We start from the raw sequence: 14,564 nt of genomic DNA, 5'->3' as shown, positions 1-14,564 counted from the left end.
TTATAGATTCGTTGGTCTTCCTTTTAAGCCTTAATGTTCTAGCACTTCTCAAATAATCCATTTCAACTGGCAACAATCTTCTTTTCAGGTCTGCATTAATTGTCCATACTTCAGAGCCATAAAAAAGAATTGATTCAACCATGGTTTGCCCTATTCTTTTTTTGTTCCTTTTGGAAATGTTGCAATTTCGCCATAAGGAGATCAGGCATCCTACAATTTTACGTTCCTGATTAATTCGGTGTTTAATTTCGGTTTTTTCCAATTAATGTATTTTCCTCTTCTTAAATGTATGTAAAATATAAATTTCATTAAATTCATCATGAACCAAGTGATCCTGCAGTAAGATCTTGTACTAACAAGAAAAGAGTTTCTGAATCTTTTATGTCAGTAAGTTGTAAAATACGTAACAATAGATTTTTAAAAATTATTTTTTAAATATAATAATAAATTTGACGTTAGACTTTTATACTGCTCTTGTAACTATAATAGTCGTAAATGCCTGTACTTATTTCTAATAAAAATTGATAAAATTAAATATAAATGTATAATATTTTAAACAAAGCATTTACATGTTGTAGCCACATAAACTATTGATTATTGAAATACATATTTATCATCGATGCTGGAATTTGGAAACCACTAATGGCAATTACTGGAGCATAAACAATGTGTGTATAGGACAGATTATTAATTCAGCTGAGATTCGCAAAATAATTTATTATAACTTGAAATACTTAATTAGTTGAAACTATTATCGAACGGGGTTCACTTATATATTTTATTAAAAGTGATTCCAAGTACAAATTCAACTATGATCAACGTACACGAAGAATTTCTAGTTCTAGGATAAATCGATGAGTTCCAAGTTCCTGGAAAGAGAAAGAGAAGGAAAATTTGAAGTTACAAAGTGACTGAGGAATAGAGAAGCATTGTTTGATTTTAACGTTTATATAAAACTTCGTCTCGATGTTATCCACGACATACGTGGCTTTCTTGCATGCGTTTTAGATTACAGTTATGAGTTTAATATAAGAAAATATAAACTATAGATAATTTATATAGATAGATAAACTATAGATAACTTTTAATATAAAAAAAATATAATTAACGAGTATACTACAGAAGACCTAGTGGAGATAGAAATTGAGAGAGAAATATAAGTGAAGAAAGTGATTCTTTAGGAATATTTTGTGTGCTTATTTGCTAATAACCATTTGTGTTTACAAAAAATTTACCTCTAAATTAAATTGTGCTTCTATTGTATTGAATTGCTATATTATAATACTAGTGCTATTATATATTTTTATATTACTATTGTAGTAATGTTTATTTACTATATCTTGATATTATATACTTTCAAACCAATTAAGATTAATACATAGCAAGCAAAAATAGTAGACGGTATTGGATTAGAAAATTGTAAAAATCATTTTCAAGAATTACAATCAACAAAGAAAAGGGACAAATTTAAGAGACCTGGTAGTGGTCAAACGAAGATTAAGAAAATATAAAAAGAAGAGAAAATTATCTCGCAAACAAAAAAGGCTTCTTCTTGTATGAATGGTTGACGATTTTTTAATTTTAATTTTCGGCTTGTAACATACTAATTTGTGTCTTTAACATTCTTACAAGCTTAAAATTTTTTTTTTTTCACTTATACTATTTTCTTATTTTTTTTTTTTAATCAGAAAGTAGTAGGAAACGAGGACGTTTCTGATAATCGAGATCTTAATTATAGTCTTGATGAAAACGATAGAAGAGGATAAGCCGATTTTAACAGTTACAGTGGAAAAAAAAAATAAAAAAAAGGAAACGAGTGAAACGTATTCAAGATTGAAAACAACTTAAAAAAACAGTAACAAAAACGTAAAGACAAGAAATATAAAACTAAAAAGGGGATTCGCGCTTTTACAAATTAAGCAGAAATGCTCAAGATTAAGTTTTAGCGGAAAGTGTGAAAAAAAACTCAAAGATAAGCAAAGGCTGCCACCAGAGAAAATTTAAGGCAGATCTTCTCCTATAAAACATTTTTTTAAATGATTTTACCAGAAATCGATCAGAAGTTTGTCAAATCATGTACTTAATCACCTATGACATTTCTATTAAAAAGATAAGAGTGATTGTAGAGAAAAAAATTCCCGTAAAAAATCTTCTAGGCATTATCTTAGCCCCGATTTGAATATTTCAAGTATGTATAGTCTTTATACTGAAAACTGCAAAAAAATTAAAGTTGCTTTGCTCAAAAAAATTTCAGTACAGAAAAATATTTAATGAAGAATTTAATCTTGCTTTTTATCATCCTGTAAATGATACGTGTGCGAAGTGTGATGAAATAAATCTTCGCCTTAAGGCACATTATAATAAAACAAACCTTACAGAAAATGTGGTACACGAAAAGATTACAATAGAACAAGATTTAAATAACCATTTGGAAATATCTCAAAGCTACTATGAAAATAAGAAGAAAGATAAAGAAAGAAAGAAATTAGATCCAAGTTATGTGACTGTTTCATTGGATTTGGAAAAATGTTTGCTGACCCCCTTCTTGAGAAATGGTGTATCGTTCTATAAGACAACTGTGGGTCTACAATTTAACTCTTTATAAAACAGATCACATTGGCAATGAATGTGTTGGCAATTGGCATGTTGATTTTATGGAACGAAGCTATAGCAGGACGTGGAGGTTTTTTAAGAAAGTTTGTTTTATTTATTTCTTTAAAACACATTAAAACTCATAATTTCTACAGCAATTCATGTTTTGGCCAGAATAGAAACATTTATGTTGTTACAATGTTCTGCAAAATTTTAAAGGAGCTACCAGACACAAACTCATTATTTGAGATAAACCACTACTTTATGGAGCCAGGGCACACCCATATGGAGGCCTATACGATACATGCATCCATTGAAAAGCTAAAAAAACTGCCATAAAAATCGAGGTGCCACATGACTGGACAAATTTTATAAAAGCAGTTATAAAAAAAACAAATTTAGTGTATTTTAAATTGGCCAAGAAGAATTTTTAAATTATGGAGATGTCCTAAAAAAAGATTTAGTGCAAAGAAAAAAATGAAGAAAGGGATTTGGTACTGTGGATACAAATCAAACAAATAAAAGTTTCAAAAAAATCTTTTATATCAACTTTTGTACAAAACTGACGTTAATAATGATGGTTTTAAAAAGTGGATCTCAGAAGGGGATTCATGCGAAATCGAGATAATCTTACATATTCTAAGTTGGTAAAACTTTTAAACCTTGAACAACTACCAATAGCGAACCAAAAATGTGATGATTTAATGTAGTTATTGTCGTACATAAGTAATCATAACTAAATGTATTTTAAATAGTTAAAACCAGTAGCGCACCTAGAATTTGCCTCTAGGGGAGGGGGGTTTTGGTTGGTCAACGAATTTTTTCTTATGATGCTACCTCCATTTTGAGTCCTTAAAATGTGTGAGTAACAGTATCGGAATAGGGCTCTTGGGGTTTTAACCCCCAAAACTCCTCCCCTGAGTGCGCCACTAATTAAAACGTTTCTCAACATTAGATGCCGATGACTATCGTGCTTTAGAGGAAGAAACACAGTAAAACTACAAAAATTTTGTTTTTTTATGCTCTGTTATTTTTTAAATACTTAAATAAATGAATTTTGCAAAATATAATATATATTTTATTCTAGGGCCAATCTCCAAGAAAAATTACTATTTTTTTTAATTTTTAAACGACCAAACTCCTTCAAAATTCAAACTTACTAAACATTTGAAAACACAATATTTAATAATAAAAAATACTACTTTTATTTTATATAAAATTCCATTATTAGTAATGAAAAATCTATTTTAACTAATTTTAAAATTAACATTTTACTTTTCCTGAAACTTAAATTGCTTATTACTCAAAACAACGAAAATGAAGTTTCGCCCTTTTAATATTCAGGTCCAGATATACCTATCTAGATTTAAATTGTGATAAATATAAAGTGTTCTATTTTGAATTTTGCATGCTATAAAACTTTGTGAATAGTTATATCAGTCTATAAAAATATGTCGTTAGCATGCAGTTTATTTTAAGACAACCAAATACACGTATACCAGAAATCCCAATAATGTGCAAATTGTGAACAACCTCTGTACACTCCTAACATGTTGAAACTCGACCAAATCTTGTAGGGGCATGCTGCATATTGTAAAACTAATGGTGCATTCTACACAGTCCCTTTGTTTGGATAATTGTTTGAACTTAGTGCAGCTTGTAAAACTGTCCTGGCTAAACCAGTGTAACTAACAGCGTTGTTAAATCTGTATTTTAATCTGTACACCCACATTGAATGTAATTTAAATTTAAAACACATAAAATGTGCAGGCAGAGTATACGTTATATTTAAAAACGTTTATTTTCTGGAACTTTTAATACGTTAATCGCGGTAAGACTTAAGATATAGACCATACAGTTAATTTAGCATCAAGCCCTGTGATCTAAAATGATCATTTAAGTCCTTTATATTAAGTTCTGTGTGTATTTTCTGAGAGTTGATAGTTATGATGACGTATAGTATGATGTCTTTTTTGTATGTTTTCTTTGAAAGATTGTGTGCATAGATACATAAAATAGTATATAGGAATAGATAGGCAACTCAATGTATAATTTACGTTCGTTAGTACCACTTGCGGGTGTTGTCATAACTAATCATCATTTGGCGGGAAATTCAAATGGACAATTATTAATTTCATCCATTTAGCGCCTCTTGCGTGCCATTTCGTTACTATTAAATTTTACTGAAAAATATCTTATTATTTTCCGATGAAATAATATACTCACATGTATTATTAAAAAATAAACGGATATATAAAAAATGCACAGTTTTTTCTAGATATACGTATATTTATTTGTTGTTTAAGATAAAACAGTTACTAATAATTATGTAATTAGTTATAAACTAATTACATAATATTTATTACACTGATATTTTCAGAAACAAATGTTTAATACCTTTATTGTTTGCTTCCTGACAACATACTATTTGACAACTTACTATCATCATCTTTTTTGTAATTTTTCCATAATTTGTACACAACGGAACAATATAAGAATTCAGCATGTTTAGTTTTTTTACAAGCACAACACAAAAATTCTTTGATACAGCCAGAAGTAGAAGATGCCAAACTATTATTACACGTCTACGACTTGGATACTGCAGGTATACTCATGCCTATCTCTTCTCAAATAGTGAACCTCCAAAATGCAAAACATGCAATACAGTAGACAGTATAAAGCACTTCTTGATAGACTGTCCTAAATATGTAAATCAAAGACAGTCTTACAATTTGCCAAATAACCTGAAAGCACTCCTCAACAAAAGTTTAGTTCCGAACAATTTATTAGGTTACTTAAAATGTATAAATATGTTACACAAAATTTAACTTAATTAATTGTTACAAATGTTTAATTGTTCACAAATTGTAAATAATTATTACACTGATTGATTGTTACAAATGTTAAATTTAATATTATTACAAATGTTACAGGAATGTCGCTAATAACCTTTGGGTGGATGCGACTTTGTTTCTTTAAATAATAAAAAAAATTCTTTGCTACAATAGGTAACTAAAACTAAACTTTAAAACTAAGTAACCAACTTAATTTAAAATTACTAAGAATAAATGCAAACGAAAGTTAAAGATAATAAAATAAAATTGAAAGCTTGTAAACGAACAATTCTGTCGTTACTTTTGACAGAATTGATATTGCGGAATTAAGTTTCGTTTGATTATTTTATTTGTGACAGACTACACTATAATGTACAGCCTAGGTTTGGCGTGATTGGTTGGTGGGTGGGTCCCAATTTAAAAATTGGCGGGTTTCATGTTTTTTAAAATGACAATTGAGGTATTGTGACACAGTATATCGCTAAAAAATTTATTAGCAGAGTAGCAATCTACTGTGGTATTGGTACAAAGCGGATGATATTCACATTTTAGGATTAAGCTGGCTATTATAGTTTTATTAGAAATGTAATTATTTTTTCTTTTGAGATTATGTAGGTAAAATTAATTTCTGACTTGTGTTTTTTTATTTTGATATGCTAGTGATGCTTTTTTATTAGATATATAGATATTGTTTTAATTTTTTTTGATTAGGTAATTTTTTTATTAAGATTTAGAGGTTCTTCTTATTATTTTTATTTCTAGAACATTCATTAACATTATTATTCTCGTTAGCTTTCTCTATGTGGGATCGGCTTCTCTAATTATTTTCCTGTAAACTTTTCTGTTCTCTTCCAGGGACTAAGTACCTCTCCGCTTTTTCTCTGAGATTATGGTTTTTCAAAAACATGCAATTTCTGTTCATCCCCTTTTTTACTGCCCTACATTCAGTACCATACATCATAGCTGGTCTAAAAGCAGTCCTATACAATTACCTTTTAGTTTTCTTCGTACCTTTTTTATCACACATCATTCAATTTGCCTCTTTCCTTTATCTTTAATTGAAGTATGATAAATAAAACGGTAATACCGATCCTAAAAGCCGAAAATTATCATCTTTTTTGAGTTCTTGTCTATTCAAGCCAACTACTCTATCTGGAATTGAAATATCATATTTAAAAGAATATTCTAAATATTTTGTTTGTATCCAACTTAATTTTAATCATTTTTCATTAAGGACTTGTCTCCGCTACTCTATACCAAGCAGGTTCAGTTGTTATCTAATCCAGCACAAATGAGAATAAATATGGGTGAAACCCGGATGAAGCCCTATTTTGACACAAAATTGGCCAGTTTCACCTACAATTGTATAGTTCTAACACTATAATAGTTATTCTAACTATATATAGTAGTTCTAACACTATTATAGTTGTTACTTGCTCATACTCCACTCACACATTCAGCTGGCACTCCTTTCCTACTAAATCTCTGCCACAGTAGGTTTCTGATAACTTCATCATGTGCTTTCTCAAGATTAATAATACTATTCGCAAGTCTATCTCTTTCACTCTAAATTGTTAAATTAGCTGTTTTATAATAAAAATTGCTGATGTAGACCTGCCTCCTTGCATAAATCCAAATTGACATTTATCCATTTTCATTTTTTTAGAACACTGAATTATATTAGATTTCACCACAAATGTAGGATAATAAAAAGATATATATTGTGAATCGAGTACTATGAAAAATTGTCATTGTTAACAAAATGAAGCAGAGGTTTACTGGAAATAACTATTGCAAACCAAATAAAACACTAAACAGTTATGTTTAAAATGTCTTTATTCTTTATTAAAAATCTGGGAAATCAAAGGAGGGGGGCCGTTATTGATGCAATGGCGAAGGAAAACCCCTCTAAACCTCGCCTAGGGCCCAGTACATCCCGATTTAAAAATGCAATTCTAATATAAAAGCATACAAATATAACATCATTATAACATCATTACTTAACACAGCTTTAAAATTCAGGCCTAAACTAAGCATTTATACATATATTTTATGAAATTTTACTACATATATTACTAATTGTCGCTGGATTTGACCCTCGGGAATGAGGGAAGGTGGTCCAGTCGCACTATCCATAGCTATGTTGGACCGGAGCATATAGGGATCACGATCCGTGGACATAAAGGTTATATATGAACCCTAGCTAGCGGGAAAAATACCTTTATTAAAATACAATAAAATGTTTATTACAAGTAAGAATCTGCAATAAAAGTTGATTAGTATTATAACTAAGAATCTGCAAAGAAAGGGGTTAGATATCTTAATACTAAGAATCTGAAAATAAAGTGTTAATTAGTCTTAGAACTAAGAATCTGTAAAAGAAGGTCGTTAGTTATGACATCTAAGACTAATTAATGCAAAAGGCAATTTGCAATAGGTAAATAAGCCTATAAAGTGAGCTACAAGAATGGTTCAAATTTAATTTTTAATCAGTTTCTTTTTTTATTGGAAGGAAAATATTCCTGCTTTTTCATTTTTCGCTTCTTTGTAATATCCTTAGGGGTTTCCTGAAATTCTTTCTTCACTTTGCGCTTTATTCCTTGAATGTCCCTCACAATTTTGTCATGTAATATTGCAAAACTTTCATCATCTAAGTCTTCCATGGTTTTTACTAAATTTACCAAGTTTTCTATTTGAAGACTTCGTTTGGTTTTTTCCTGGATGACATTTGTCTGTTCTACCTTCCCTCTGACAAACTCATTAATTTCCTCTTGATGCCTTGATTTGATAATTGAAGTTTCTGCCAAACACCTTGCAGCATCATCTAAAACAGAGTTAGTTCCCTCGCGCTCCTCGTGCATTCTTACCAAGTGCACATGCTTACACAAGATATTCCTCACCACATATTCAGCACACTCACACTGATAGCGATGAATACAAATTTTACATACTCTACAATACAATGTCTTACATTCATTTTCACATACTTGCCTTATATTTACATTATATAATTTATTAGGATCTCTAAATGACTTTACCTGAAATTGACCATATACCTTCTCATTTTTCTTAACCTCCACTTTGTTTTTCATCGTTTCTGCCATTTTGTGTGCTTTTGCTATAACCCTATCTTGATAATTGTTCGCATTTGGTCTTTCGATGTCTATAATCCTCTTCCACATTTTAATGTCAACTAGATCATCTATTGTGTCCAATAACTTTTCAATTGTTACCCCAGCACTTCTCCTAAGGTGGTTGGTCTTCAATAGGTTGTTGAAAGATTCTATCGCCATGTTTGTATTGATTCCTGAATTTTTTCTGTAACAATGAGCCCACATTTTGATTCTCTCTTCATTCTGAAAGTAATTCCTACAAAAAAAAATAGACTTAAGGATGACTTAAAATGTATGATTTCATATACTTATTTACCGTGCCAGATAATTAAAAAAATCTATCTCATTTGCCTCTTGTAATTTGATTATATATCTATTGCATAACTCCATAAATCTATCTTCATCCGTTTCATTAATAATTCTTTTCATCTCAGTTTTCATCTGTTTCTTCAAAATTGGATCTTTTATTTTCTTCTTCCCTTGAATGTTCCAATTTTTCACAACGTGCCATGTACATAAAAGCCTCTTTGGTTGGTTGCCCATAATCTTCACCCATGCATTATAATATTTTTTATCGTCATCACTCATAAAATGTTCTGCATGAATTCCAGTTTGCATTCTATTCTTGAGAGAACCTAAAAGTTTTTAAAAATTATTTTTACTTACCAGTCATAAATTGTCACTACTCATATAATACATACCTAAAAAAACTTCTTGAACTACTTGGTCCAATCGGTTTGACAGTAAAAATGCAACTGGAAATCCTGTATTCCTGTCATCTTTAATAAGCACCACTGTTAAATCCATTCCCCTCTTGTTCGTGCCATGTGTACCATCCATACAAATTATGCTATGGAATTCTCTTAATTTATCTTCCATAACAGAGTTCATGAATCCTAAGGCAAAATCTTCTTTTTTAAGTACATCATGTTGTTCTCCTAATAAAAATAAAAAATTTATAGTTTAGAGATAATTAAAGATAATAAATTAATGGTAAGAGACTGAAATTTTATTGTATTTTTTAACAGGTAATCATTAGTCCTATTTTTTTTTGTGTTGACTTCTTATTTAACATATCATATTTATCAAAAACTGGAAGAGCAAAGTGTGAAATAGATCAGAATGGAGAAGTATTCTTTAACAGACTAAGACCCAAAAATGGTTGTCTAGTAAAATAAAAAACTAGTAAGTTTGCCCAATAAATCAGCACCTCCATTACAAAATTAGTTTTAATGTAAAAAACCAATGACTACAATCTTACGAGATATATTATTTAAAAATGTATATTGTTGATTCTGCTAAGAGTAAGGTTTGTTACATGAGTCAAGTGATAACAATTCACACAAGTCAAATTGGAATAGGATTAATTATAATTGTAGTAGGCATAAAAAAATGATAGGTCTTTACCTTCCTTCTTGAATAAGAAAGCATAATTCTTGTTGTTAGCATTCCATTCCTGAACCTTTAAAGCTGTTGCTACCATATCATTTTGATCTCGTTTCTTATATGTTTTATACTTCCTGGACAAATTTGAGAGGTCTTTACTTGTTAATAGGGCAAGTCTTTCTAGTTTTGGTGTTTCCAATTTTCTTGAATCTTCTAAAATTCTGCTGGATGGCATCCCAGATATTAACTTCTCTACAATCATTTTTTCTTCTGCTTTTGCCAGATGCATGGTTCTTAATTCCTCTTTATGTCCAGCATGTGTTTTCCAATAACTGACTGAAACTTGTCCTTGATCTCTCAGTTTGCAAATCAGCCTGGAGGGACACACTCCTTTAATTTTAATTGATCCACCAGATTTCTCTGTTCTAATTTTATAGTTGGGCTTATATCCTAAATATAGATTAGTATAAGTTTTAAATATTACAAGTAACAAAGTATTGTACCTACCTTTAGTGTTACTTCTGTTACACTCATAGTATAATGTCTTCTGTTCATTTCTATTAACAATTCTATTCATTGTATAACTTGTCTCAAATTTCTGCATGTCTTTCCATGTCTCATATTCTTGTAAACTAGAAAATTCAAAAGTTAATAATTCAATACTCACCTGGTGGTTCCCTTTAAGATGTTTTCGTAAGTTCTCATGGCTTTTGAAATTAGTTTCTTGTTCACATAAGGGACAAATAATGTGATTAATTTTCTTAATCGACATATCTATGTTATGTATTCCTTTGATATGACGATTTCGTAATTCCACATTTTTAAATATTTTGCTGCAAAGATGGCAGGCTCCTGAGTTAATTTCACAGCTTGTTGAAGTGGATGGATAGACAGAATCCATAATTGCTTGCTAAAACAAAGTCTTAGGTAATTAAATATGGTGTTCTAACGAACAGATTTTTAAAACAATTTAACAGATTTTTAAAAATAAATGAGAAAAATTTAAATTGAAATGTTCTGTGTGGTTGCTTATTGGCAAATTGGTATAAAACCGCCTAATCACAGATGTTTAAGCGCCAAACAGAGAGATACATAACCTGAAAAATTCAAAATCCGATGAAGATGCTGACCAATCCACAGCTCTTATGCTGTGACCAATCACGCCAAACTTAGGCTGTATATTATAGTGTAGTCTATTTGTGACACCTCGAGATTGTGTTAAATAATGATTGGTTAAAGTCTTCGTGAGAGAGATAAGCTGTCATTTCTCTTTATTAATTAGCTGGGGTCCAAGCATCGAGCAAAAAGACAAAAGAGGGAATGTAAAGGTAGTGGGGGCAAAAATATTGTTAGACAGGAAGTGCCATCTTGAGAGGCCACATTAAACAAGGAAAGAGAGACTCTTTCCTTGTTTAAGAAATCAAATTTAGTTGGGTTATGTTATTGCTGATATTATTGTTTATCTCAACTGTCACATGAAAGATTATTTGTATTTTCTATTGAAGTTTTTTAACAATTGTTTCACATTTTAGACTATTATTGTTATTATTTAATTAAAACTTTATTGTGTTCTAGTGTTAAAAAAAAGTATTTTAAGTGTATTATGTATTAATATTATGTAATATAACACATAAATAGATAAATTAGAACCCCTACACCACTGTATTATTATTGTGAAGTGTCATGCAATTTAAATTTGGCGCATTTGCATTTCCGGATATGTCCGCCATCAGAGGCCACTTTTTTGGTCTCGTTTTCATAACGATTAGATTCCCTCATTTGTATTTTTGCTCGATGGGTCCAAGTAATGGAAGAATGTTCCAAGGTCATGCATTCGATGTCATGCATATAAGTTTTCGGGGCATGCATTGTGTGCCAAGCTAGACAAATGTGACAAAGTAATGTGATTTATCAGAGATAGTGTCAGATAAATAATAAATATATTAAAAATGGCGTCAGATGTGACGAATAATTAATTCGTTGACACCAGCTATATCCCTTTGGCGAAAAAGTGTATTTAACCATATTGTTTTAATTTAGTACAAACATTTCCGATATTATTAAAAGCAAATTAGTAAACACAAATCATTAACATAAGAAGAAGAAGAAAACACACAATATTTTCGATTTTCTCTTGTATGCTATAACATAGACACAGAATAACCGGTAACCAGTAATGCTTTGCGCATGTGTTTAAATCCTTATTTAAGTTTTTAATTAAATTAAAATATTTAAACAAGTTTTGAGCGCGACTACACAAACTTTAAAAATTTGCCACAAATAGAATCATTATTCTTTGAAAGAGAGTTCATGAATATTAATTAAAATTTGTATTTAATTATTATACAAAGCTTAAACTGTCTGAATACTATTTGAGTTAATTTAAAAAGTTCTATGAATATGTAAGCTAAAAATTGTTGTAAAAAGATTTTATTGCAGTTCAAAACTGTAGCATCAATATTCCTAAAAGTTATTGATAATCCTAAAGATATTGCACAATTTCATTTTAATTGTGTCTAAATTTGTTATACTTTAAGAATAATATATAATAAGAGTAACAATATAATAAAAATGTTTATTGATTTTAATGTCATCATCATCATCAATTAACCTTTATTTGTCCACTGCTGAACGTAGGCCTCCCGTAAAATTTTCCACCCATTTCTATCTTGAGCTTCTTGCATCTAGTTTGTGGTAATGCGCATGATATCATCCGTCCATCTAGTCGGTGGTCGTCCTCTGCTTCGATATGCCTCTTGACTTAGTCGCCATTCCAGAATCTTTCTGGTCCATCTATCATCCGTTAATCTGGCAACATGTCCGGCCCAAGCCCATCTAGCCATGACGATTTTTTTAACTGCATCTGTGACTCCTGTTCTCCTTCTTATTTCTAGGATTGGTACTTTTCACTGATGGTAATACCTAATATTGATCTTTCTATAGCGCGTTGTGTAACTCTTATTCTATGTATTGTTCTTTTTGTCAGAGTCAGTGTTTCTGCACCATATGTAAAAACCGGTAAAACGCACTGGTTAAAAACCTTTCTTTTTAAACAAACTGGGATAATAGACTTGAAAATGTTATTTAATCTACCAAAGGCAGCCCATGTGAGACCTATCCTTCTTTGTATTTCAGTTGTCTGATTACCTCGGCCCAAGCGAATCTCATGTCCTAGATATTTGTAAGCTATTACTTGGTCGATGCTATGGCTCTCAATCAGAATTTTACCGCTGACTGCAAGGTTGTTCATAAATTTTGTCTTTGAGGTGTTAATTTTCAGACCAATTGATTTTGATACTTTATAGAGCGTGTGCAGCATTTTTGTAGCTTTATCAACTCTATCAGATATTAAAACGATGCCATCGGCAAATCTTAGGTGTTTTAGATCTTCTCGATTGATATTAATTCCCATGTTATCCTCTCGTTCCATTTGCTTGAACATATATTCAAGAACAGCTGTAAACAATTTAGGGGAGATAGTATCACCCTGTCTAATTCCACGTTCTATTCAAAACTTCTTGGTATCTTCATGAAGGCGAACACAAGCTGTACCAGTTTCGTAAATACTTTTAATCAAGGCAATATATCGATAGTCAATGCGGCAGTTAGCCAGTGCTCGAAGCATTTTATGATGATCTATAGTATCAAACGCCTTTTCATAATCTACGAATATAAGAAAGATAGGCTTGTTATACTCTGATTTCAATGTACAAGGTGTATAATAATCTACAAACATTGTAAAATATGTATATTACATGTATTTAATTTTTTTATATTTATACGAACGAATATAACAAACCACTCTATTGCAAATATTCTTCTTTTTTTAATTTTGATCATTATTAATTAGTCAGATCGAAAAATGTATGCACAAACATACGATCTAGGGTTAATACATACTTTTTAAATATAGATTTTACCATATTTAGTGAATTAAGAGTATTAATATATATTTATTATATGTTGGGCAAGTGATTAAATGTTTTTGGAGCAAGATACATAGCAGATCTCTGTCCTATTGATTTCTTGATATTTCCCAATTGAACATGTTAATTGGTTTTAGTGCGAGTTTGGTAGTGATGAGGTAAGGAACGCAGAATATGTATGTGATTGTATGTGTACAATAGAAGGGAATACGTGTAAAGTAGCTTCGTATCCATTACGTTAGTATCACAGAATAATAAATGAGAGGATATGTAATTTTTTTATTATTTATTATTTTCAATATTTTTTTGTAATTTGTGGACTTTCTTTAAATAAGTTTTTTATACACGGCCTTACCCAAGAATTCCATATCTAATTTCAGATTTAACTAGTGCATAATATAATATTTTTAAATAATAAATCTATTTTAGATTTAAGAAATTAAAATTTTGGAACTAAAGCCCTCAAACATTTTGTTATTTCATGTATCTAAACATTCCATCTTAAATGAGAGTCGATTTTTATTCCAAGATATTTTATGGTGTTACTTAATTTTAAAATTATATTTTCCTTCGTGTCATGATTGTTATAGAAGTGTAAGAAGGTAATGTTACTTTGTAACTAACTGCAAAACGGAACAAAAAACGTTTGTTCATAATAAATTGTTTAACTTTTATAATCAAACCATTTTTAATTTTAATTCAATTTTATTCTT

At 30.1% G+C, this 14,564-nt stretch overlaps 2 protein-coding genes across 3 annotated transcripts in view; both read right to left on the bottom strand.

The window, feature by feature from the left end:
* Positions 1 to 14,564, bottom strand: part of LOC140434177 (uncharacterized) — a 929,087-nt gene that overhangs the window by 805,873 nt on the left and 108,650 nt on the right. The gene's annotated exons all lie outside the window — the stretch shown is intronic.
* LOC140434174 (uncharacterized) lies at positions 7,606 to 11,087 on the bottom strand. Its single transcript, XM_072522240.1, has 5 exons — positions 10,433 to 11,087; positions 9,947 to 10,375; positions 9,241 to 9,477; positions 8,856 to 9,174; positions 7,606 to 8,795 (listed from the first exon to the last, which is right to left on the bottom strand). The coding sequence occupies exons 1-5, from the start codon at positions 10,824 to 10,826 to the stop codon at positions 7,916 to 7,918; spliced, it is 2,259 nt and encodes a 752-aa protein (XP_072378341.1). The 5' UTR covers positions 10,827 to 11,087; the 3' UTR covers positions 7,606 to 7,915.

The sequence above is a fragment of the Diabrotica undecimpunctata genome, chromosome 2 (genome assembly GCF_040954645.1).
Source record: "Diabrotica undecimpunctata isolate CICGRU chromosome 2, icDiaUnde3, whole genome shotgun sequence".
NCBI classification, from domain to species: domain Eukaryota; kingdom Metazoa; phylum Arthropoda; class Insecta; order Coleoptera; family Chrysomelidae; genus Diabrotica; species Diabrotica undecimpunctata.
Note: the sequence above shows the minus strand (reverse complement) of the source record. Positions and strands in the feature narration are given on the sequence as shown.

Coding starts and splice junctions, on each gene's coding strand:
- LOC140434174 (XM_072522240.1), bottom strand. CDS start 10,826: ATGGATTCTGTCTATCCATCCACTTCAACAAGCTGTGAAATTAACTCA. Junction 10,376..10,432: donor TAACAGAAGTAACACTAAAG/GTAGGTACAATA, acceptor ATCTATATTTAG/GATATAAGCCCAACTATAAA. Junction 9,478..9,946: donor TTTCTTATTCAAGAAGGAAG/GTAAAGACCTAT, acceptor TATTTTTATTAG/GAGAACAACATGATGTACTT.